Below are 26,989 nucleotides of genomic sequence, written 5' to 3'. Positions count from 1 at the left end.
ATTCCTGACATTTAATTCTAAATCAAATTATCTCTCTTAGGTCAGTAGGGGTCACTACTACATTTTAAGGAAGTGAAATGTCAGAATAATACTATAACTAATACTACTACTTCTAGATAATTATTTATTTCAGCTTTTACTTCTTTCATCACGTTCCCAGTGGCTCAGAAGTTTACATCCACGTGGTTAGTATTTGGTAGCATTGCCTTTAAATGTTCCAATTTGTGACCACAGAGTTGTGGAGCCTTCCACAAACTTTTGGTTCATTCCTTCTGACAGAACTGGTGTAACTGAGTCAGGTTTGTAGCCTCCTTGATCACACACACTTTTAGAGTTCCTGTCCATAATTTGTTTTTATGAGGCTGAGGTCAATACCAGGGGACATTTCTCTAAAGAGTAAGATCACTCCCATGTGCAGCTGTAGATTTTAATCTGGCTTTGGAGCAGTGGCTTCTTTCTTGGTCATGTCCATATACAACATGTTTTACTATTGATATAGAAATAGTATGATGTAAAATATGATGTAGTTTCCTCCAAAATCTTTACAAAGTCATTTAATTTGCATCATTTGTGCCTATGTATGTAGAAAGAATGTGTTTCCTTTTTAAATGGTATGATAGCTGCATGATTCTATGGTGTTTATATTGCATATTATACAGATGAACTTGGTACCCTCAGGTGTTTGGAAATCGCTCGTAAAGATGTACCAGGAAGTCCAGAATTCTTTTTTAATGTCTTGGTTCATTTCTTTTGATTTGTTTATGATGTCAAGCAAGAAAGCAAGTAGGTCCTGAAGGCCTTAAAAACTGCTACAGGTGCATCTTCAATTAATTTGTAAGATGTCAGTTAGCCCTTTCAAGCTTCTAAAGTTTTCTGGATTTTTCCAAACTATTTATGTAAACCTCTTTCATGTACAAGAGGGTAAGAGGGTATCTTAAACAAGTTTGTTAAAATGGTATCTGTGAAGGGAATGAAAATACGTTTTAATGATTTTAACCAAAGTGTGTAAATGTATGACTTCGACAGTATATTTTAGTAAAACTCCTTAAATAAAGACAAATGCATCATATATACAAGTTATATATTACAAAATCATTCCTACCTTAATATAATTTTACACTTTTTTTATTTTGACTCTTGCTCTTGTCTTTGCTTCTTTCAAAAATCAAAATAGCTTATTTTAAGTAGGTAAAAATTTTGCAATATAGTGGTAATACAGTGAGTATACGTATATTAAGTATCAGTAATAAATGTTACAGTACTAAAATAATAATAGTTTAAGTTGTTGGATTATTATTTGTTTTGCCACTTGCTTTGCAACAGGTGCAAGCCTGGCCTTAATATGATTTTATATCAAATCACAAATTTGATTACAAATACAGAAAACGTGCTAACATAATGCCCAGCCTTGCCATTTGACCTGATCTGTACAATGTAAACCAATTTCCATCAAGTTGGGCAGCTTGTCCTGACACTGATCGAGTTACCACAGAATGTTGCCATGTAGGAAAGGCAAAATTCAAGTCTTATCAGATCACTTTATCTAGAAATATATACTTAAAGATCATAAGCTATTAAATAATACATACCAAGTTTCAATTTCTTCTTGTGTGTACTCCACTCTCGGAATTGGTTCTCCACTAAAAAAAGAATATTTTTTAAGACTAAACATTTCTGTATGTCAAATATATATCTACTGTGTGACTTTGACTTACTACTTGTATTTGAAGGCAATATCACCAATCTGCTTCCGTCTTTTTATGTACACAGGGTCAGTGAATCCCTAGAGGACAGAAAAAGGCAATCTATCACTCTTTTTTGCATCTTATAAGTGCACACTGGTATGATAACTAAAAGTTAAAATACTCACTGGGTGATCCTGATCCAAATCCGGATCAAATTTAGTCACAAGATGGTGACATTTATCCAGCTCTGTGATTTTCTTTGGGAACCAGTGAACTTCAGGAGATGAAATGATAGATAAAAACAGATTATGATAAAGCAATACATAGTCGTAGGGGTTCAAATTAATCTTATTATGGAACAAAAACACAAAGAGCTTACATTTCACCTCTCTAGTGGTTTTGACATCATCTGCAATCCTCTTCAATGAACTTACAAGTGTATTTACATCTGATAGATGAACTTCACATCGTACAAAGTATTCTAAATCATCCAGGCCATCTTTAGGTTTCCGACTCTGTCTGGTTTCAAGATGGTGCATTTTGGCCTCAAATGTCTGTGAATATTATAAGAAGTGTTTATCTCTTTAAATGGGTTGATTCTAATATGTAGTTAATTATCTTATGATGCTGAACACTTTTAAAGCATATAGTAAACCAATATTTATTATGACAGAAAAGCTTGTTATATGTCATATTGTTATGTTAAATACTCTTTGTAAAAAAAAAATTACATTTTAAAAGTTTACTTTTACACTTATATAAAGCCTAAATTTTAAATCGTCGCATGCATATTTCAATTTTTGTCTTTACTATATTATTATTATTATTATTATTATTATTATTATTATTATTATTATTATTATTATTACTATTATTATTATTTGGGTCTTTAAGCTTCTTAATGGGTAATTCATTGTTCCTCTAACTATAGATCTATCTTCCTGATTTTACCTGTACCTTTTACCAGATTAAATTGTTATAAATATACAATAGGGGAGACAAGGTATGGCTATAACATTGGGAGAGTCATAACACCACCAGTTCCACCAAACAGGGAGTGTTGGTTGTTTAACAGTGCCAAATCACATCACTAAGGTGCCAGGTGTAGCTTTGCATCTCCAATAATTGAAACCCAATTTGCAGGATGCTTTACAAATGTGAACAATAATGTGGCTAAAACACATGCAAAAGGGTTAAAGGGGAAATAATAAATAATAAATGGTACATCCTTAGTACAAAACATCAACAGCCCAAGCCCATTGTAGTACAGTGTTTTAAGCATGCATGCTGTTAAGTTTGTTCACACACACACACACACACACACACACACACACACACACACGTCAAACGGAAAGTGGTTTTGAGTTATGGTCAGTCACCAAGAGATTGTTGTTGAATCCAGATTGTTCTGGATTGTTCTGTGGTACGTGTTACAGTGAATCCCAAGAAACGGCAAGTATTTAACATCAGTTTACAAGCTCAGTGAGTTTCTTGCAGAGGATTACATTTATACCATATGGAGTACATCAATTTGGGTAGGTTCCATAAAAGTTTGAAAACTCCAAAGTTCAGTGAGTTACAGATGCAAACATACCTGATCTCTCCTACAAAAAATCCATGCATAATGAACAATCCTACATACATAAATAAGTTCGGTTAAGGTTTACTCAAAATGGGTTGAAATTAAAAAAGCACCTAATAATAATAATAACAAAGAAATTTCAAATTTGAAAATTTTAATCCATTAAAAGTAAGATGTGCTGTAATAAAATCAGAAACAGTTTAAATAAATTGTCATAGTTACAAAGAATGACACATAATTAACCTTTAATGCACGTTCATAATGGTTAAATGCAAAACCAACCTCAAATCATCAGGTTGTCAGTTACATTTAATGCAATATATATCAACTAATAACTGAATTTCCTGAAAACATACATCATTTAGGGTCTTAATGGTTATAAAACAATCAAACTAAAACATTCATTTAAAACATTAACAATGTTTGTTATCAAATTCTGTAATTACTAATGTGGCTGAACAGTCACAAAAGCATTTTACTGCCAGTTGTAGTGTGTATGACTATGTATGTGACAAATAAACTTTGATTTGGTTTGATTATAAATTTAAATTTAAAATTTAAAAATGAATAATATAAAATTAAAATAATATACATTATTTTTTTAAATTGCACTTTTTTGGTTTACTAAAGAATAACTTTATTCCTTACTATATACAGTCTTAGGCAATAGACACCCATAGTAAATTTTTATAGTTAGTTGATTTTCTGTGAGAACATAAGTTTTCATGTCCTCTACAGGGAAATAAAACATTTAAAATGTACCACATTGTTTCCATGTGTCACACAAAATGTTTTATTTATTTTATTGACTAGAATTTGATAACATTAAAACAAAAAAGAACATGGGATTTGACCAGGGATGTCCACAGTGTGTACTGCAGGTATATGTGTGTCTTACCTCAAAGACTTTAAGTGTGCGGGACAGTGCAGGAGTTTTAGATCCTCTGAGGGTGAAGAAAAGATTGAGCAGAGCTTTACCATTATCCTCCTCAAACACAATGTGTTCATGTGTCTCCACTGCTCCTGCTGCTGCTTCTGCTGCTTCCCGTTCCTTCCTTGCATCTTCGATCAGAGACTGCCTTCTGCCTACAAACCGTGCAGACTGCACCAAAAAAAACCCCCGAATTAAATAGAACTTTTAATGCTGTGTTAGTCTTTAATGTCAGTCACTTGGATGCTGTTGTATCTACAAGGCTGAAAAGACCAGTCAAAGAGTAGGCGTACATATACTATATGGTTGAAAGTATGTGAACAAGTAAACATGAGCTTGTTCAACATTTTAATGCCAAACCAAGCAGGCTCTCTGTTTTTCAGATAATACCATACACCTGCTTTGATCACATAGTTGTTTAACTAAACATTTCTGTTTAATAATTTCTGTTTTTATTTAAGTATATCCAATTTATTTGCAATATTATATGGTTAAATTGAGCATGTTGCAACATACATTATTGCCTATTTATATTTTCTATCTTAGTTCATGTATTTTTAAAGACAGTCATTGACATATCTAACTACCTAACTTTAATTAAAAAGCTAAAATTAGACAATTAGACAATACAAAAAGCTGCCCCTTCCTCAAGTTATTTAGTATTTAGGAAAATAATTGCACAAACTATTAAAGTTAAAACATGCAGCTGGCAGAATGGGTGCTGCACCGGGTTTAATCCTCATCTCTGCTCACAGTCTATAAGAAGTTTGCATGTTCTCTACGTCTCCCACCTTTCAAAAACATCCAGATGGTAATTTGGTTGCTCTAAAGTACCCCTTGGAGTGAGAGCCCGAATGCGAGTGTGTTTTACCAAGCAGTAAATTTGCGCCAGGGTGTATACCTGCGCACAGTGTTTCCAAGTGGCTCCAAACTTACTTCGACCCTGACCCAATACAACAAATTATTTAATTAAGAAGATTAATACATTGATGTGTATAAACAAGTAATAATACTTTGAATTAGTTTCCGTAACATACATGGAGCTTAAATTAGAATTTAGCAAAGCTTTCCGTTCTTTTGGTTCTTTTAAAAACTCTGTTACATCTGTTAAAGTTGTTGTCCAATCCTGTCCGGTCAGAAGACCATAAAAGTAATCAAGTCTACTAAATAAATAAAAATAACTTTATGCCTGTGTTCTTTTATTCATTGCGCAATGGATGGAACTGACGCGCATCACCAAAAGCGCACCAGATATTCCACGCACGCGTTTACTGTGGATTTCTTCAAATCTGTTTCCCAAAATATTTAATCATATTCTCTGCATTACAATTTAAATAATAATAAACCATAGTAAGATAGCAAATGCAAAGTTTGAACGTTATGCTCTCCTGTAAAAAGTACCATAATGTGCGCCTACCGTGATGGAGTCGGAGCGCTCCAGTTCGGACCCAGCTCTCCTCATGCTCTTGGTGGAGGAAGTGGAACTGGTTGAGTTAGGCATAATTTAATTCTACTACTCTTCTTCAAAAGCTCAGAGATCTACTGATCCTCCTGGTTCGAGCTCTCTGGTGAAGTATTGTTCTGACCGCCTAAAAGCCCCCTATTTATACTGGCCATTACTCTTTACTGACGTCAAAGCCTGAGCTTCTCATATTCACCCTCAAATACTTTATAGCCTTGCACACCCCTGTTCTTGTTTATTCTAATCACATTAACGCCACATCCACTGCCATTTTCCATTTACTGATGAGCAAAAAAACAGTCTACCTACCAGTGAGCTCTGTTGGATGAAGGAGTTAATCAACTGATCTGGAGAAACATAGTCTTGGACAATTTAGTATCTCCAGTTCACCTCACTTGCATGTTTTTTGGACTGTGGGAGAAAACCGGAGCTCCGGGAGGAAACCCACGCAGACGCAGGGACAACATGCAAACTCCACACTGAAAGGACCCGAACCGCCCCACCTGGGGGTCGAACCCAGGACCTTCATGCTGTGAGACGACAGTGCTACCCACTGAGCCACCGTGTCGACCGGCATGTACAGTATATGTGTGTAGACATTTCTTAATCAGTAAATTCAGATGTTTTTTCAGTCCAATTGCCACAGGTGTATAAAATCAAGCACCTATATGGCATTCAGTCTGCCTTTACAAACATTTGTGAAAGAATGGGTTGTTCTAAATAGCTCAATAAATTTGGGTTTGGGACTGTTCATAAAATTTCACTTTTGACTTTTTTTTCCCACACATTTTTCAATTTTTTTTTTACAAATTTCAATTTTCACGAGTTGGATGATTAAAAAGTGTAAGAGTTTAGGAACCAAAGTAACTCAGCAATGTAGTGGCAGACCATGTAAAGTACCAGAGCAGGGTCACCAAGAGCTGAGGCACAAAATGCATGTCAATGGACTCTGGAGCAGTGGAAACAAGTTCTGTGAACTGACAAATCACGCTTATAAAACGGATAGTTCCGGTCCTAAAATCTGATTGGCTGAGCCGCGTTCGAAGCCGTTGTAAAATCCCCGATAAACGCACACCTAGGACCACCTCACATCATTCCATATTAATACGCCACTGAATAGAAAAAGTTAATGTTATTTTCGCCCTCATGTTGCCTAGCAACACTGTTAATCGAACTATTTTGCGTCGCGGAAGAATGCTTTATTGTAAGTTTATACACAATAAATACATTTATGAATTAAACATTGTTGTATTTATTATATTTTATGTTGACCGCCGTTTTATAAAAGCAATAAGCCACTCGAGACCGTGCATTACTGTTATGATTTTAGCACGGGGAAAGAAGTTTTAGGCACTCCGCTTCGCGTCGTGCCAAAAACGTCATCCCCGTGCTAAAATCACAGTAATGCACGGTCTCTCGTGGCTTATTGCTTTATTCTCTATCTGGCAGTCTGATGAATAATTCTGGGTTTGGCGAATGCCAGGAAAACATTACCTTCCTGACTACATTGTGCCTGCTTTAAAGTTTAGTGGAGTATGGATAGTGCTATGGATAGTGCTATAGTGCTATGGTGTTGAAGACCATAAAAGTAATCAAGCCTACTAAATAAAAAATATCAACTTTATGCCTGTGTTATTTCTTCATTTGCGCAATGGATGGAAGCGACCCGCATCACCAAAAGCGCACCAGAAATTCCACGCACGCGTTTTACTACTGTGGTTTTCTTCAAATCTGTTTTCCAAAATATTTAATCATGTTCTCATCGTTATAATTTAAATAATAATAAACCATAGTAAGATGGCAAATGCAAAGTTTGAACGTTATGCTCTCCTGTAAAAAGTACCATCATGTGCGCCTACCGTGATGGAGTCGGAGCGCTCCAGTTCGGACCCAGCTCTCCTCATGCTCTTGGTGGAGGAAGTGGAACTGGTTGAGTTAGGCATGATTTAATTCTACTACTCTTCTTCAAAAGCTCAGAGATCTGCTGATCCTCCTGGTTCAAGCTCTCTGGTGAAGTATTGTTCTGACCGCCTAAAAGCCCCCTATTTATACTGGCCATTACTCTTTACTGACGTCAAAGCCTGAGCTTCTCATTTTCACCCTCAAATACTTTATAGCCTTGCACACCCCTGTTCTTGTTTATTCTAATCACATTAACGCCACATCCACTGCCATTTTCCATTTACTGATGAGCAAAAAAACAGTCTACCTACCAGTGAGCTCTGTTGGATGAAGGAGTTAATCAACTGATCTGGAGATGATGGTTTTGTATCTAGGCTGGAAAACACACACACACACACACACCTTCCTGACTACATTGTGCCTGCTTTAAAGTTTAGTGGAGTATGGATAGTGCTATGGTGTTGTTTTACAGGAGTTGGCCTAGGCCCCTTAATTCCTTGAGAAGTAAAATCTTAATGCTTCAGCAAACTAAGACATTATGCACAATAAATTGTATGCCTAAAACTAAGCACCAAGTACCTGGTGAAACATCCTTTGCCTTGATAATCTCTTATATAGCCAATTTTGGTAAGTTCTAAAAAAGCTGCTGACACCTCTTTTATGGAATTTTTTTATTTAATTTTTTCATGCAATATTTTTTGCTTTTGTGGTGCTGTCATTGCACTCAATTTACTGTGTTAAATAGGAAAGAACAAAGTAGCACATATATGTCCATCACGTTCAATGAGAATGTGTTTAAGCAAATAGGTGAGGGTGTAAAGCCCTATAAACATAGATAAACACCCTGTTAAGGGTAAGTTTCTTCCCTAGCAATTGACTGACACCCTGTCCAAGGTGATTTTTACCTTGTGTCCAGTGTTTGGACACAAGACCCTGATCTAGATAGATCTAGTTTTTGTCACAAAATGAGAACAGAAATAACAGTTGTAAATGTAATTGTATTTGTGTTATAATAAAGACCATCATAAGTCTAAAACCTCTATCAAATGAGTCTATTCTTACTTCAGTATCTTTAGCAATCATGCCAAATCTGATTGTGATTAAAGCATTGTAAGGTCCAAGTAAAGCTTTACCTTTAGCCACGGACAATGGGATTAAAACCATGATGTATGCAGCCCTAAGGTGATGGTTAACCACTTTTCAGCCTCATTTGCTATTGTAGCTCTAGAACTGTTGCTTGGCTGTGCAGGGGTGATCATGCCTTCAGGGTGCGCAGTGAAAATGCTAAAGAGCATCACCGTGGCTCAGGAAAAGGCTGCCTTTAGCCTTTACTGAGAGGGACAGAGGAACATATGATAAAAAAAAACCCAGACTGACATTAGTTCAAAAGGTGTCCCTTTTCACTTTGTTCTTCGGGCATAAAATCTGGTTGGACCTGCAATTTTTAACTGTGCTTGTCTTTAGGGTTTTGTAATTTAAAATGTGAACAACTTTACTAAAATTCAGTACTGATCCTTATTTATAGCTAATTAAAACCTAGTGTTAATAATGGTCATTTTGATCTAGTATTAATGATGTTATTTTGATCGTCATTACCATCAGCACTGTATTACGTTTCATGAAAACTGTAAATATGATGACATAGTGGCACAGCATAGTGTGTCTGCCCTATACAGAATCAAGGTCCTGGATACCTGGGTCCAGTACTTACCTTTGGTCCCTGTAAGGAATTTGGTATGTTCTGTGGGTTTTCTCTGTTACTTTCATTACCAGTTCCCTCTCACCCAGCAAAACATGCAACAGGAATAAATTGCCCTCAGGTGTGAGTGAGACAAAGAATGGCTAAGTGGGTTTGCTCTGTAATGGATACAGTCTGTTCAGATTATATACACCGATCAGGCATAACATTATGATCCTTGTTTCTATACTCACTGTCCATTTTATCAGCTTCACTTACCATATAGAAGCACTTTGTAGTTCTACAATTACTGACTGTAGTCCAACAGTTTCTCTACATACTTTTTTAACCTGCTTTCACCCTGTTCTTCAATGGTCAGGACTACTACGGAGTAGGTATTATTTGGGTGGTGGATCATCCTCAGCACTGCAGTGACACTGTCATGGTGGTGGTGTGTTAGTGTGTGTTGTGATGGTATAAGTGGATAAGACACAGCAATGTTGATGGAGTTTTTAAACACCTCCCTGTCACTGCTGGACTGAGAATAGTCCACCAACCAACCAACTCAAACAGTAGCAATAGATGAGCGATCATCTCAGACTTTACATCTACATGGTGGACCAACTAGGTAGGAGTGTCTAATAGAGTGGACAGTGAGTGAACATGGTATTTAAAAAATCCAGCAGCGCTGCTGTGTCTGATCCACTCATACCAGCACAACACACACTAACACACCACCACCATGTCAGTGTCACTGCAGTGCTGAGAATGATCCACCACCTAAATAATACCTACTCTGTAGTGGTCCTGTAGGGGTCCTGATCATTGAAGAACAGGGTGAAAGAAATATATGGAATATATATATATATATATATATATATATATATATATATATATATATACTGTATATACAGTGTATCACAAAAGTGAGTACACCCCTCACATTTCTGCAAATATTTCATTATATCTTTTCATGGGACAACACTATAGACATGAAACTTGGATATAACTTAGAGTAGTCAGTGTACAGCTTGTATAGCAGTGTAGATTTACTGTCTTCTGAAAATAACTCAACACACAGCCATTAATGTCTAAATAGCTGGCAACATAAGTGAGTACACCCCACAGTGAACATGTCCAAATTGTGCCCAAATGTGTCGTTGTCCCTCCCTGGTGTCATGTGTCAAGGTCCCAGGTGTAAATGAGGAGCAGGGCTGTTAAATTTGGTGTTTTGGGTACAATTCTCTCATACTGGCCACTGGATATTCAACATGGCACCTCATGGCAAAGAACCCTCTGAGGATGTGAGAAATAGAATTGTTGCTCTCCACAAAGATGGCCTGGGCTATAAGAAGATTGCTAACACCCTGAAACTGAGCTACAGCATGGTGGCCAAGGTCATACAGCGGTTTTCCAGGACAGGTTCCACTCGGAACAGGCTTCGCCAGGGTCGACCAAAGAAGTTGAGTCCACGTGTTCGGCGTCATATCCAGAGGTTGGCTTTAAAAAATAGACACATGAGTGCTGCCAGCATTGCTGCAGAGGTTGAAGACTTGGGAGGTCAGCTTGTCAGTGCTCAGACCATACGCCGCACACTGCATCAACTCGGTCTGCATGGTCGTCATCCCAGAAGGAAGCTGACACACAAGAAAGCCCGCAAACAGTTTGCTGAAGACAAGCAGTCCAAGAACATGGATTACGGGAATGCCCTGTGGTCTGACGAGACCAAGATAAACTCGTTTGGCTCAGATGGTGTCCAGCATGTGTGGCGGCGCCCTGGTGAGAAGTACCAAGACAACTGTACCTTGCCTACAGTCAAGCATGGTGGTGGTAGCATCATGGTCTTGGGCTGCATGAGTGTTGCTGGCACTGGGGAGCTGCAGTTCATTGAGGGAAACATGAATTCCAACATGTACTGTGACATTCTGAAACAGAGCATGATCCCCTCCCTTCGAAAACTGGGACTCATGGCAGTTTTCCAACAGGATAACGACCCCAAACACAACCTCCAAGATGACAACTGCCTTGCTGAGGAAGCTGAAGGTAAAGGTGATGGACTAAACCCAATTGAGCACCTGTGTCGCATCCTCAAGTGGAAGGTGGAGGAGTTCAAGGTGTCTAACATCCACCAGCTCCGTGATGTCATCATGGAGGAGTGGAAGAGGATTCCAGTAGCAACCTGTGCAGCTCTGGTGAACTCCATGCCCAGGAGGGTTAAGGCAGTGCTGGATAATAATGGTGGTCACACAAAATATTGACACTTTGGGCACAATTTGGACATGTTCACTGTGGGGTGTACTCACTTATGTTGCCAGCTATTTAGACATTAATGGCTGTGTGTTGAGTTATTTTCAGAAGACAGTAAATCTGCACTGCTATACAAGCTGTACACTGACTACTCTAAGTTATATCCAAGTTTCATGTCTATAGTGTTGTCCCATGAAAAGATATAATGAAATATTTGCAGAAATGTGAGGGGTGTACTCACTTTTGTGATACACTGTATATATACGTATATATATACAGTATATATATAGTACATTCTGTTTCCTGGTGGTACCAGACTCACCACAACCTTAATAAGGATACAATGGTTATTGAAGATGAATAGCTAAGAAAAGACAGAGAAAGAAAATAATTAGCTCTTAATACAACTTTATAGGTTTTTACTGAATAGTACGCATGTGCTGTTGATGCAGTGTGTATCTGTTTATGCTAAAAAAAGTTAAATCTAACAGCTATCAGCTCCATATGGAGAAAACAATATACAAGTTAAGTGGGCAGTTACTTTTTTACGGGGTAATAAGCATCTTATATATCGTTGATGTTAAAATAATTTCCTTTATGCAGCATAGTTTTCTTTGTGCAACATATTTTCACAGTCTGAATTTACTAAAAGTGAGATGTACTGTATGTGGAACTGTAATGTGGCAGCTGCTGAATGAGTTTAGTAGTGAACAAAGTTGGTAGTCATGTCAATTTGCATTGTCATTTTTAGCCATCAAAGAGGGCACGGAGGTACAGATTATTGGGTAGGTTCCTTTTGATTGACAGTTATCTGTGCCTCTTTAGCATAAATTTGCTTTAGGTTGGAGTTCTTCTATATAGCACGTTTCAATTTTTGTATGAAACTGTCTGTATGAATAAGATTGTTGTATTTGTTTTTACATTTACAGATCATAAGGGTAGCACTGTCGCCTCGCAGCAAGAATGTCCTGGGTTCGATCCCCAGGTGGGGCGGTCTGCGTCCTTTCTGTGTGGAGTTTGCATGTTCTCCCTGTGTCTGCGTGGGTTTACTCCGGGTACTCCGCTTTCCTCCCACAGTCCAAAGACATGCAAGTGAGGTGAATTGTAAATACTAAATTGTCCATGACTGTGTTCAATATAACCTTGTGTGATGAGTAACTACCGTTCCTGTCATGAATGTAACCAAAGTGTAAAACATGACATTAAAATCCTAATAAACAAACAAACAAACAAATCATTAAATAAAGTTCTGAGTATATTCGAACCATCATGCACTTTTCTCAAATCAATATTATTGAACAATTTTTTTTTCTTTTTTTTTTCTCAGTAATTCATTGACATAAGATTTTTTAGAGAGTCAAGGGCACAAAATATAAGAAGAAAAACAGCTAGTTATTCAACCCATAAGGTATTCTACATCACTAAGGAAAGACATGGCATAACCACTTTAGGGTAAATAAATTTTCTGCAAGGATAACATGGCTAACATGACAAAATTTCTAAATCAATGAAATGACATTGACATTCCTCTACCATGTGTCACTTATTTACTGTTTATTAATTGTTTCTCTTTTCGAATAGCTATAAAGGCGACCTGGGATGTGGTTTATAATAATCACAATTATGTATTGATTCCCCGGTAGCGTCCGGTTTGCATTAAGCTCTGCCGCTTGCTTACAGGGTGTAATTGTTAGACAGTATAATTGCAGTGCACCCAGCTAGGTGATTATTCCTTATTATTCTTAATACATTTTTTCCTATTGAGTGTTTTGTGTGTTGATCATTGTCTCATTGACTAAAACAAACATCAACAAATATAATATATGAATTAATCTTAAACAGAGTTAAATACAAAGAATTAATAACACATTTAGGGTACTGTGAACGAATTTTGAATTTCATGAATTTTGGTGGACCGTCTGAGGCGTCATAAAGTCAATCTGGCAGAGCGGGACTAGGCTTTTATATATATTTTTTGTTGTTGTTTTTTACCAATAAAATTTATGTATGGATGTAATGCAGCCAAGAAACTACGATTTTGCAATCCTCTTCAAAAAGCTCTTCAGACAAAACCTCCACCAGGACCCCATGTGTTTGCTGTGTTCAAAACACATTTAAAATGTAACCTCGAAATGAAAAGAAAGGTGCACTCATGTTGGACCCCTGTTGCTGGTAAACCATATTGTGTTTTTATGTGCCTACATTTTCTCATCAGTCACAGGCCACATGAACTACAGCACGCTCTAAACCCTGTAAACAGCTATCTGGCTCTTATTTGCAATAGCTCAGGGCAACGAAGGCAGACTGCTTAGTGTACTTTTATTTGATCAGGCTTTGTACCCAATCCAGCCTCCAATTCTATGTTCCATGAAAAGAGGAGGAGCGGATTTCTTAGATAATGGTTCTGAGACAGTGGTAAGTATATATACACTGATCAGCCATAACATTAAAACCACCTCCTTGTTGCTACACTCACTGTCCATTTTATCTGCTCCACTTACCATATAAAAGCACTTTTTAGTTCTACAATTACTGACTGTAGTCTATCTGTTTCTCTGCATGCTTTGTTCATGCTGTTCTTCAATGGTCAGGACTCTTCCAGGACCACTACAGAGCAGGTATTATTTAGGTGACATGGTGGTGGTGTGTTAGTGTGTGTTGTGCTGGTATGAGTGGATCAGACACAGCAGTCCTGATGGAGTTTTTAAACACCTCAATGTCACTGCTGGACTGAGAATAGTCCAAGAACCAAAAATATATCCAGCCAACAGCGCCACATGGGCAGCGTCCTGTGACCAGTGATGAAGATCTTTAAGATGACCAACTCAGCAATTTTACATCTAATAGAGTGGACAGTGAGTGGACACGATATTTAAAAACTCCAGCAGCACTGCTGTGTCTGATCCACTCATACCAGCACAACACACACTAACACACCACCACCATGTCATTGTCACTGCAGTGCTGAGAATGATCCACCACCTAAATAATACCTGCTCTGTGGTGGTCCTGTGGAGGTCCTGACCATTGAAGAACAGGGTGAAAGCAGGTTAAAAAGATATGTAGAGAAATAGATGGACTACACTCAGTAATTGTAGAACTACAAAGTGCTAGGAGGTGGTTTTAATGACAATCACAACCAGCTTGACCTCAATGGTTAACCAGCGAGTTAGCATAACCAGTTCAAACAAGCTAGTTGACTAGGATAATCTGCTTACTTAGCTGTTCAACCAGCACAACAAGCTTAAGCAATCTGCACAACCAGTATAATCTAAGTGGCAAGCCAGCATAACTAGCTTGATTTAGCTGGTCAACCTGCGTAACCACCTTGATCAGTTTGGCTGACCTTACATAAATAGCTTGACAAAGATGACTGGTCAGTATAACCATCTTGACCAAGCTGACACATTTATACCTATGACATAAGCAAGCTATTTAATTAGCAGTTAGCTAAGTTAGGTAGGCCTTCTAACTTGGCTTGAATAAATAAATAAAATCTGCTTCTCAAGACACAAACTATAGTTGTGGGAAATTAGATTTTACCCCTTGCAGTAGAGCATTCTAAAAATACTAATTCAGATAGTATAATTCCACTCTTCTGGAATTGCCAATAGAATTTATTAGAATTAGGCTTGCTAAAAGACTTATTTAGCATTTAGCTACCAGCCTGCTATTATGAAGAGGGATAGTAGTGTTCAGCAAAGGGCCAAGGAAGTGTTTCAACATTGCATATTCCTTGCGTTATTTTATTTTTTTATGTGTATTATGTACAGTTATGCCTTGTAACTCGACGTCCCCTAAACTCGAAATCTTAGATACTCAATGCCCTTTATCTAGAAATTGGAACCCTTAAACTTGAAGTGTGTGTGAGAACTTGTTTGGAACACGTAGACTGCACTGCGCAGCAAAACAAAGGGGCGAGTGATGTAAACAAAGGGGTAATCAGATTAAGTTTGAGCATCTCGGCCGCTCAGGTCACGCAGCTGTAAAAACACACACTGCAACCAGACTGGGATCTCGAATACATCATATTGAATCTCAGCTCTGGCTTGCCGGCTGAGGCTGAGCGGCCACATGAACAACGATTGGCCTGTTGTTCAGATGGGCGGGACTAAGCCGGATATGGGTCTCTCTCTGTCAGACCGGTGCAATTACGAACTCTTCTGGCTGATTAGAGGCGCCTACACAGAGATGAGGAAAGAGTGCTCTTAGGGTGTGTCTCTCCGTACACAACGCTAAGTGGCACAACACTTGTCAATGTGTGGGTGATAAAATGCATACAGCTTGCTGCCCACGTGTCGGAGGGGGCATGGATTAGCTTCGATCTCCTTGGTCAGTGCAGGGATCGGCATTGGCGGCGAGGAAGCATGATGCAATTAGGCAATTGGACGTGCTAAAGGGGGAGAAAAAGAGGAGAAAATGCATAAATATGCAGTTCCACAGGACCATGGGACGCATTAACAGGTTTCCCATACATCCTTAAGGGAAAAATACCTTGAAACTCAACACTTTTTAAACTCGACACCACTCCCAGAACCAATTGACGTCGAGTTTCAAGGTACCACTGTATTAAGTTCTTTAAAGGGCATTATAAAACGGATAGTTCTGGTCCTAAAATCTGATTGGCTGAGCCGCGTTCGAAGCCGTTGTAAAATCCCCGATAAACGCACACCTAGGACCACCTCACATCATTCCATATTAATACACCACTGAAAAGAAAAAGTGAATGTTATGTTCGCCCTCATGTTGCCTAGCAACACTGTTAACGGACTACCTGGGGTCGCGGAAGAATGCTTTTTGTAAGTGTTTTTGTAAATAAAAACATTTATAAATTGAACATTGTTGTATTTTATTATATTTTGTGTTGACCACCATTTTATAAAAGCAATAAGCCACTGGAGACCGTGCGTTACTGCTATGATTTTATCATGGGGAAAGACGTTTTAGGCTCTCCGCTTCGCGTCGTGCCAAAACAACCTTCCCCGTGATAAAATCGCAGTAACACACGGTCTCTCGTGGCTTATTGCTTTATTATACAACAGTTAGTTCCGACCTTACAATCTGATTGGTTGAGAAGCGTTCTAACTGTGCTGATATTCGTGATAACAGCACGGTCTTTTCACACCACAACTGTATTACTCCGCTGACGCGTTGCCATTAACGACGAGCTTCATGCACACAAACGCGCATGCAGGCAACAGGCTTTTTTCCTGATCGCGTTTTAAATCCGGTATCTGATATACAATCTAGCGCACTGTGTAGGGAACATAAATCAATTGTCTAATTCACTATCTAGTGCACTATGTAGGGAACATATATCCGTGATCTGATACACAATCTAGTGCACTATGTAGGGAACATTAATGTGTTTGTAACGCGAACAGTTAGCTTAATAGCCCAGTTAGCAGCTCCTAGAAGTTCTGTTATCTCCAATATCCTTTGGTGTGTGCGAGAGGTTTTTTATTTCTTTTTTTTCCCTTCGGAGGTTCTTGCCTTCTTCTTCTTACCTCCCTAAAATGAGTTTGTACAACTTGGGATGTCTGCTTTGTAGTGTTAAACTCTATATTCGTTGCGGAAGGTATTGTCAATATTAAAGCGACCGAATCACAGCCGTGATGTTATTCGCGATAACACACTCCCTCTCGTGTTCTATTGCATTGGCACAAAATGACTTGCTTTATAACTAACTTCAGAACTGGTGAAAATGCTTTGTGCTCTGCTCATTCTGGTGAATGTGATGAGAGCAATGTGACTGTAATTACCCATTTGCTTTCCAGTTTGTCAAAATACAGCTGCCAAACAAAATGGCTAATCATGTAGAGTGCCTTTTCATTACTTTTTACACATGTAATTTGTCAGAGGTGGCGGAGTGCTCTGAGGAGGATAGCTGCTTACTGAGCCGTGCTGACTACCGTTGAGTCATGACAGCCAGCCGCTTAGCCATACTACATCGAAACCAGATGTCATTTCTGGAAATATGAACCACGAAGCTTTCATTGTTATTATAATGTTTCCAAAATTAAAAATAGTGCATCACAAATGAATAGATAATTAAATGAATGAATGAGTCAAATGGTTAATCTGGACTGTGAAACATCTTAGATTAGCTTATATCAGTTTTTTACACAAGAGTTTAAATGTAATTTTAATTGTTTACACATATGTAACTTGGCAGTGAATATATAAGGTGTTTGGGGGGCATTAGGGATTATGCAGTTGCTGTAAGCACTGCACAGTACCAGCATTCTGGGACCTTGGTTCAAACCAATAGCCATTAACAAATAAGCCAATAGCTTAGTAGGTGAATAGGTGGTAAATTTGTAAATAGGTCAGTGTGTGATGTTCTGCCCTTAAATGGCACAATGTTTTCCAGTGCTGCCAAACCCATTTCAACCCCAATCAGCATAAAGCAGTTTTTGAAGTTAATCAAATAAATAAATAAAGTCCAAACATTTTCATAAGTAAGTGGTCGCAGCCAAAATATTTGTATAAAAAAACATTTTATTTTTAGACTGCTCTTAATCTACGTATATCAGTAATAAGTGATACAGCACTTCCCACCTAAAGGCACTGCCACACTCTATACCACCCACATTTGTCCCAAATTTTCTGGGAGATAAAGACTTTATTGAATTTACCTTTCCTAATGGTAGAGTGTTTTGTCCCCGCCGGAAGGCATACTAAAGCTGGATGTGATAATTACGAGCGCCCATATCTCACTGACACTCGTTCCAATTATCTCTGACATTTTCTTCTCTGAGCACTGGCTGTCTTTTCAAATCTTACTACCTTTATCTGTTCTTAAATCTCTCAGTTCAGCTTTGCAGGAGGCTCTGGTGATAGCAGAAAATTACAAACAAAGAAGGATGGTTTAATACCTTTGTTTTATCCCCTTTCAGGAAGAAAATGTTTGACATTATTCAAAGAGACAAATCCATGATGTTCCCTTCCAGTGAGAGTGAGCTATTGATTTTCCTGCTAAATTTCTGCCCTTAGGACAAAACCTGACCGAGCGCCTTAACCATGACAGACAATTGCATGATTTATTTTTTTTGTGTGGCCTTTTTAAATATAGTTTAAATATAGATGTAAACAAGAAATAGTATATAAATACAACTAATACACTTGTAAAAGCTTTACAGATTACATCAATATCACTTTTAAAGCTTCCTTAGACAGATGGAGATATTAGTTTTTGGGTTGGATTTACTACTAAATGAACAATGGTGTGAAATGACCAGGTAAGGACATTTTCCAAAGCAACAAAAATATTTACAGAATGGTGTTTGCATGGACTTAAAAGGTTTGCTGTCAGGAAAGTGAAACAATCCAATCAAGATGTTATGTCTGAAATTGGTTATTGGAGCTGATATGAGTAAATTACTTTTGATGCTCAACGTGACTAGAGAACTGAGCCCCACATAAGACCAGATCAATGACACTTCAGAAAATGGCTTATGCTCAGGGCTGTGACGTGGACACGATACGCACGGTTTGGCTTGAGGACGGTCACTTCCTTCCGATAATGGCTGCAGCTGCGCCAGGCATCTGTGCAGCCAGCCTCCAAACTCACACAAGTGTCTCAGGGCCTTATCAAGCCACACACAGCCCATTACTGACAACTTACAATGAAAACGACCTAATTGACAGCAAGGAATGCATAGCACTCTGTTTGTCATTACCATGGGTTTTCATATTTGACCACTAAATAAAGTGTCAATTTTACTGTTATTAACATTATAGAGGTGCAAATATGCAGAACATCAATGCAGTAAATAAATATTTGCTGCAGAACAATGAGATGTGAGCATGGTTGAGCTGAGCACATTTGGTTAATATGTAGCATTATGTCGAATGTCACATATTTGAGACAATCAAAGCAAGAAACCAATAATACTTATTGCCATACTGGTATTTAATCTTTAAGAACTTACACCTGTTCAGACTTGTCATGTTCACATCCCTAATGTCGATCTAAATTATAGACATGCCAACAAGGACCCTGCATTCTCTAAAAACCAACATGTTTGATGCATGGTTTTGTTTGATAGAAAACAAACAAATAATGTTAATGTTTTTGTAGTTCTCAGTGTGATTGCTGGATTGCACATTTACATTTCTGGCATTTAGCAGATGCTTTTATCCAGAGCGACTTATAAAAGTGCTTTCATAGTGAACATTACCTTACTCTAGTTTAAGTAGACAACAGTCCATACAAATCTGCTGAAAACCCTAGAGCTTAAGTAAGTACATGTCAGCTTAGGTGCTTATTAAAGAGGTGGGTTTTTATTCGTCTTTTGGGGAAGCTCATATTACCATTTGGGTGCAAGTACAGAGAAGAGCCTTGATGCTTGTCTTCCTTAAGTTCTGGGTGGAGGATCAAGTCGAGCGAGACCTAGTGCCTTGGAGGTTGCGTGGTACAGATCGGGGTTTTATTAGACCTCAATGGTAGCTTGGGGCTGGTCCATTTTTGGCTTTTGTAGGCAAGCATTCATGTTTTAAACTGAATGCAGGCAGCTAAAGGAAGCAAATGAAAAGATTTAGCTTAGTAAAGATTGAAGAATTACCAAGGCTAATACTCAGAATAAAAGTGAACCTGTTTAAAGTGTGCAGCTGTTTTGGTACAGAAGGGTTAAAGTAAGAACTGTTGTTTAATTGTTTTTTACTACAGCCCACAACTGACTGTAAGTGTGGGCAGAGAGGGTCATCTTTCTTGGCTCTAGGACTCTTGTGTAAGAATTTGTGTTGTACGAGGGTTCTTCAAAAAGTTTCCACACTTTTTTAAACTCTATTTATTAAGAATTTCGAAAACAAATTAACATTACTTTTCTACATAGTCACCTTCCTTTGTGATGCTTTTTTTCCCAGCGTCGTACCATTTTAATACCATCAGAAAAATGTTTTGGGTTGAGCACATACCACTGATGCAGCGCTGCATCACATCATCATCACATGAATATCTTTTTCCCCTTAAAGCTTCTTTGAGATTCCAAAAAGGTGGAAATCAGATGGAGCTAAATCCGGACTATAAGCTCTCTCTCAGTCACTCAGACACGACCAATTACTGCTCCTCCCACCCTCACTGATTCCAATGAAAATGTAAAAGTGCGGAAACTTTTTGAAGATCCCTCATAGTATCCCATACCAAAACAAACTGTTCAGGGAATGTGCACAGGGTGACACTGGACAGGATTAAGTATTTAATGTGAATGAATGAATAAATGAATATATACATTATACAGATAAATATATACAGTAGATATAGAGTGTATTTGCACAAGCAAATAAATAAACAAATAGACAGAGTTAGAGTTCATTTAACATTCAGTTTATTATTGTTTACAGCATCTTGGTCAGGGTCATGGTGCATTAAGAAATAAATAACAAATCAAGGTCTTTATAACACGTCATTGTGCAGCATCAACTGTACAGTGGCAATGAGACTTATTGTGTCTGTTCGGGTGCTTCACTAGGTTAATATAACAGCGTGGGATTTAAACTTGAAAGCTTGACATCTCAGCAATGGTGAGCTAGACCGTTAGACAGCTGCATTATCCAAGCTGCATTATCCCCTAAATATTTTTAGGAAATTTGTAGAAACAGAAAACCACTCCATGCTTTTAAAATATTGCTCTATACACAAATAAGTCAAAATCTGTTAATTTAAAATTAAAATAAATACTTTTTATTGAAGAATAGATGCTATGACAAAATGTATAATGGGCTGTTTAAGAAAGGAATTGCAGAATGGTCTAAATTTCTCCTCACTGTTGGATTGTAAATAATAAAGCAATGTGTTAGATACTACTATTAAAAGTACTTACATATTAAAATTTGTTATTAGTTAAACAGAAGTTTTTTGTTTTTTTATTATGAACTGGACAAAGAGCAGGGGCGGCACAGTGGCGTGGGTCCCGCGGACCCGAGTTTAATCATCACCTCAAGTCAAATTTATTTGTACATATAGCACTTCCAATAGATATTGTCTCAAAGCAACTTTACAGAATCCAGGACCGACAGACCAAAAACCCCTGTTGAGCAAGCCGAGGGTGACAGTGGCAAGGAAAAACTCCCTGGATAATACAATCAGCCACTGTTTAAAAGAAGTTTTGTTTTTTTAGTCAGGACATTTTATTGCTCTTTACCTCCCCTCTTTTTACTCTTTATGTAGAAAGTGGATGTAACTGAGTAAGTGATTGTGTGATTGTGTTTTGCTCCAAGGTGCATCAGGATCCAGTCCAACATATACTACCATTTTGTGCCCAGTGTTTCTGGATGGCACATCTATAAGATATAAGATAAGATATAAAATATATATAAGTCCATCTTTTAGGACTAATTCATGTAGAATTACTTCATATGTTTAAATGATTCACAATATTTCCTTACAATGTTTTTCTTGATCGTAATTCTTGAGCCTGAGTGAGAGAAGCCAGGCATATTCATGTTCTTAGTGAATCTTACTCCAGCACCTGACCCCAAAATGAATACACTTGTTATGCAGTTTGTCTATGTTTGACAGCTGTTCTTAATGATAAACTCTGCACTCTGAGTAATAAGCTCCTTTTTATAAGGGATGGCATTCTAAAGACTGAAAGACTGAATATTTAGCTTAGCACAACAGAACATTTGTATAGAAATGTAAGAGCTGCTATCAGCAATTGACACACGTGTAAAGCAAACACCAGTAACACCAGCACTTCTTTAACAATCTCCAACACAAACCAGTAAAACCAGTGTCTTAAATAATAATATTGCTTGGTTTTGCAGGAGTATTTGTCCAGGCAGCTGATATTTGTTGACATATGCTTGCAAATCATGCAGAGGGGTTGTAAAAGGAATTACGTGAGTGGGGTAATGGTCTGTTCTGTAAAAAAAAAACAAGTGCTGCAGGTGTCTTTCATTATAAAGCTGCCAAAACGTCACACTACGCACATCAGGCCATCCTGTTGTTTACAAATTACACCCCTCCAAGCAAACAGGCTTTTACCTTCACAATGGAAAGAATACAGTCATACACAGTTATTGCAGAAAATAATGTACCATTGTCACTCTGGTGTCAGGTCACACAAAGATTTTCTTTAAATAGGAAATAGATTGAGAATATACGTGCTTGATGTAAACCCTGAATATTTCATTATGACATAATAATCATGGATGTGAGTGCCGTGATTGGTTTATCAGAGAATAAAAAAACAAATACAGGAGAGATATGACTAACACATAAACGACACGGTTTATAAAATGAAAGTAAGCTGTTTGCTCATCAATCTAACTGTTTAACTGTTAACCTTTCCTTAATGGCAAAAATGTAAAAATGCAGTTTATGTTGTTATTAAGCCTTTACATGATAAATATTGCCAACAACATTGAAAATATTACTAAACATCATAAAATCCAGCCTAACATCTCACATATATTTATTTACATGCAAAAAATGTAGAAACACCCTTTTTTAAACCGTAGATTACCAAATCCAAATGTATTGTAATACTGGTAAAGTAACAAACTACACAAATAAATCTTTACCGAGCCTACTTTAATAAATATTGTTAGGTTGGTTGTAATACATGTTTATTATGATTACATTATATATAATTTAATTTTATAGCAGGGGCTTTGTTCCTACATGCCAGCCGTTCATGTAAAGCTTGCTTTTTTCCATGTTCCAGATCCTAACTCACATCTGACTTGTTTTTAGGGGTTCTTGATTGACATCTGTCCGCCCAGACAAACTTCCTCTGAGCATATGGTACCAAGACAGATTTTCTCGTTTACCTTTAAAAAACACCACTGTTCTGATTGATGCATATTATTTTGGGACAGAGAACTTACTAGCTAGAGTCAGTTATTAACAAGGAATTAAATTATATAGCTGTATATAAAAGTATAGATGTGGTATATATAGATTGACTATCAGTACAAACCCAGAAGGTCATAAAGATCTACATACAGTTTATTGGACTTCAGGGCTTGTATTTTATCCTGACAAAGGCATGTGCTTTCCCAAGTTATGTCCAATAAATGCAAATCGCAACAGGTGGATTGGAATTCTCAATTATATATTAAATTATTTCAGAATTATTAGGGCAAACAGGATGAACAAAATCCACAGTTTGAAGTGCCACAGCAAAGGGTCTGAATACTTTTGGGAATAAAATATTACAGTTTTTTGAAAAACTCTAAAAACATGTTTTCATTTCGTCTTTATGGATGATCAAGTGTAGATTAATGGGTATGAATATGAGTTATATTAATTACAGATAAGATGAACAACACAATTAAGTGCAAAATGCCAAGGGGTCTGAATATTTTCTGAATCCACTGTATATTGTATATGTTTATATTGACAAAGAATATGTCATAATTACAAAGTTTTTAGTATTTCTCAACATTTGAACTGTTCTTTGGGAACAAATGTAAATGACGTCATCGTTTCTTATAAAAACACAAAAACAACATGCATAAATGATAAATCACTTTGTTGAATTATGATTTAATTATATACCAAATTGCCCCAGGTTATTACATATATTTGATATTATATGTAATTTAAGTATTGGTTGAACTGTAATTACATACACTTATGTGACTGTACACTCATCTTATGGTCAAACATTAAATAAAAATGAGAAAACGTAATCCACCATTCTTTAATCTGTATTTATTTATGATTAGAGATTGATTAAAAATTGCATTTTAAAGTAACCAATTATTAAGCAGAAAAAGCAGCTGAAAATTGACGACATACTTAAAAAAGAAAAGGTTATTTCTGCATGCATTTTTTCTGCATGTATTTTAATGGATGCATATTGTTTTAGGACAGAAAACTTAATAGCTACAGTCAGTTATTAACAAGGAATTAAATTATATAAAAGTACTATAGATGTGGTATGTATAGATTGACTATCAGCACAAACCCAAAAAGTTGGAACAGTAGAAAAGATTTATGTTTTGCCACAAGATCATAAAGATCTACATACAGTTCATTGGACTCCATGTATTGCTTTTCCAAACTATGTCCCAAAAATGCAATAGGTGGACTCCAGTTCTCAATGATATATTTACATATTTTAATACTGGTGACAAACTACACAAATAAATCTTTACTGAGCCTAGTACTTCAATAAATGTTGTTAGATTGGTTATAATACATGTTTATTATGATTACATTTTGTATTATTATTCTATTTTTAGAGAATAGTTTATAAAGAAATTATTTATAGTTTATTTTATTTTAAACTGTACATAAAGCATGCCCAATGTTCTTTAGATCATTTTATCTTTTGCGAAATATTGAGAAATGTTGGTTGCATACAATGGACAAAATTTGTAAACTGGGTAGCAATTGGTTTACTAGCACAAATGTAATTTTTCAGTAAAGTCTGTATGTTCTTGATGGGACCAGTTTTTATGTGTGTTTTTGTCTTTGTCGAACTGGAACACACAAGTATTTTGTGGCAATCTACCTTCATGCAATAATCTATTCCACTGGCAGCAAAGCTGGATTTGGATATCTAATTTTTTCATCCAAATATACTACTGATTGTTTTTGTCCATGTGAGGGGGGCAAGTGGCTAGGTGGGTAGCACTGTCACCTCACAGCAAGAAGCGTTCGATTCCCAGTCTGGGTCCTTTCTGTGTGGACGATGCATGTTCTCCCCGTGTCTGCGTGGGTTTCCTACGGGAGCTCCGGTTTCCTCCCACAGTCCAAAGAAGTGCAAGTGAAGCAAAATTGTCCATGACTGTGTTTGACATGAAAACTTGTGAACTGATGAAACTTGTGTAAAGAGTTACTACTGTTTTGTCATGAATGCAACCAAATTGTGTAAAACATGATGTTAAAATCCTAATAAATATATAAACTGTACATAAAGCATGCCCAATGTTCTTTAGATTATTTATCTTTTGCAAAATATTGAGAAATGTTGGTTGCACAGAATGGACAGAATTTGTGGACTGGGTAGGAATTGGTTTTCTAGCACAAATTTAAATTTTCAGTACAGTTTATATGTTACTGATAAGACCAGTTTTTATGAGTGTCGTCTTTGACGTACTAGAAGTTTTTTCGTGGCAATCTACCTTGTTCATTATTCTATCAACTTTATGCAGTTAATCAATTCCACTGGCAGCAAAGCTAGAATGGATACCTCATTTTTCATCCCAAAACCTAATACTGATCATTACTATATACTGTATATAAATAGTAATATATATTAAATTAACCTTTATTATGCTGACTGTATATCAGGGGCTTTGTTCCTGCATGGAAGCCCTTTATGTAGAGCTTGTTTTTTGTCCATGTTCCAGATTTTAACTCACATTTGATGTTTTTAGGGGATCTTGACTGACATCTGTCTATTCAGACAAATTTCCTCTCAGCATATGGTACCAAGACAGGTTTTTTTTTTTTTTTTTGCCTTCAAAAAAGACCACTGTTATTGGATGCATATTGTTTTGGGACAGATGAGTCACTAACTACAGTCAGCTATAAATAAGGAATGAGATATATTACATTATATAACTGTAGGTATAAATGTGGTAGATATAGATTAGGTTTAAAACAAAAACTGGAATTGACTTTTCAGTACAAACCTGAAGTCCAAAGTTAAACAGTAGAAAAGTCCCTGATTTATGCTCTACCACAAGATCATAAAGATCTACATACAGTTTATTGAGCAGTTGAAGCCTAGTGGTTAAGGCACTAAACTAGTAAGCAGAAGGTTGCTGGTTCAAAGCCCACCACGGCCAGGTTTCCATTGTTGGGCCCTTGAGCATGGCCCTTAACCCTCAATTGCATAAACTGTATACTGTAAGTCGCTTTGGATAAAAGTGTCTGCTAAATGCTTCAAATGTCAATTGGACTTCAGGGCTTGTATTTTATCCTGACAAAGGTGTGTGCTTTCCCAAGTTATGTCCAATAAATGCAAATTCAACGGGTGGACTGGAATTCTTAATTATATATTCAATAATTTAAGGGATTAATGAAATTAACATGATGAACAAAATCTACAATTTGAAGTGCCACAGGAAAGGGTCTGAACTGTTTTTTTTGGGGAATAACAGATTACAGTTTTGATTTTTAAAAAACCTCAAAACATGTTTTCATTTCATAATTATGGATGATTAAGTGTAGATTAACGGGTATGAATATCAGTTATATTTATTACAAATAAAATGAACAACACAATTAAGTGCAAAATGCCAAGGGGTCTGAATATTTCTGAATCCATTGTATATATGCAGATATACAGGTGTTTTTAATTAAGCTGTCAGTGAGTATAGGTTTATAGACATTAAAAAAGTGAAGTTTAAGTTTAAGTGATTAGACTTGTTATTACTGGTACATCACATTAAGCAGATCTGATGGCCATGTCTCTGCAGTTTGCACTGCATTTACTAGAGAATCCATTTTCATTGACGATAATAAAACTTGTCCTAAATGTTGTACAATCACATCTGATCTTTTGTTTGAGCACAAAACTACTGGCAAATGTCATGT

General features: G+C 37.0%; 1 protein-coding gene across 1 annotated transcript in view; it reads right to left on the bottom strand.

Annotated features, from left to right (window-relative positions):
- Positions 1-7,603, bottom strand: part of th (tyrosine hydroxylase) — a 12,992-nt gene extending 5,389 nt beyond the window's left edge. Inside the window, exons 1-7 of the mRNA XM_062997446.1 lie at positions 7,520-7,603; positions 5,616-5,699; positions 4,166-4,369; positions 2,065-2,239; positions 1,871-1,959; positions 1,716-1,783; positions 1,590-1,640 (exon numbers count right to left, since the gene is read on the bottom strand). Coding sequence (XP_062853516.1) covers positions 1,590-1,640; positions 1,716-1,783; positions 1,871-1,959; positions 2,065-2,239; positions 4,166-4,369; positions 5,616-5,699; positions 7,520-7,603 — 755 coding nt within the window. The remainder of the gene's footprint in view (positions 1-1,589; positions 1,641-1,715; positions 1,784-1,870; positions 1,960-2,064; positions 2,240-4,165; positions 4,370-5,615; positions 5,700-7,519) is intronic.
- Between the last annotated feature and the right edge of the window lie 19,386 nt (positions 7,604-26,989).

Source organism: Trichomycterus rosablanca, chromosome 1, assembly GCF_030014385.1.
Source record: "Trichomycterus rosablanca isolate fTriRos1 chromosome 1, fTriRos1.hap1, whole genome shotgun sequence".
Lineage (NCBI taxonomy): Eukaryota > Metazoa > Chordata > Actinopteri > Siluriformes > Trichomycteridae > Trichomycterus > Trichomycterus rosablanca.
The sequence above is the reverse complement of the archived record's forward strand: the minus strand, read 5'-3'. Positions and strand labels throughout refer to the sequence as shown.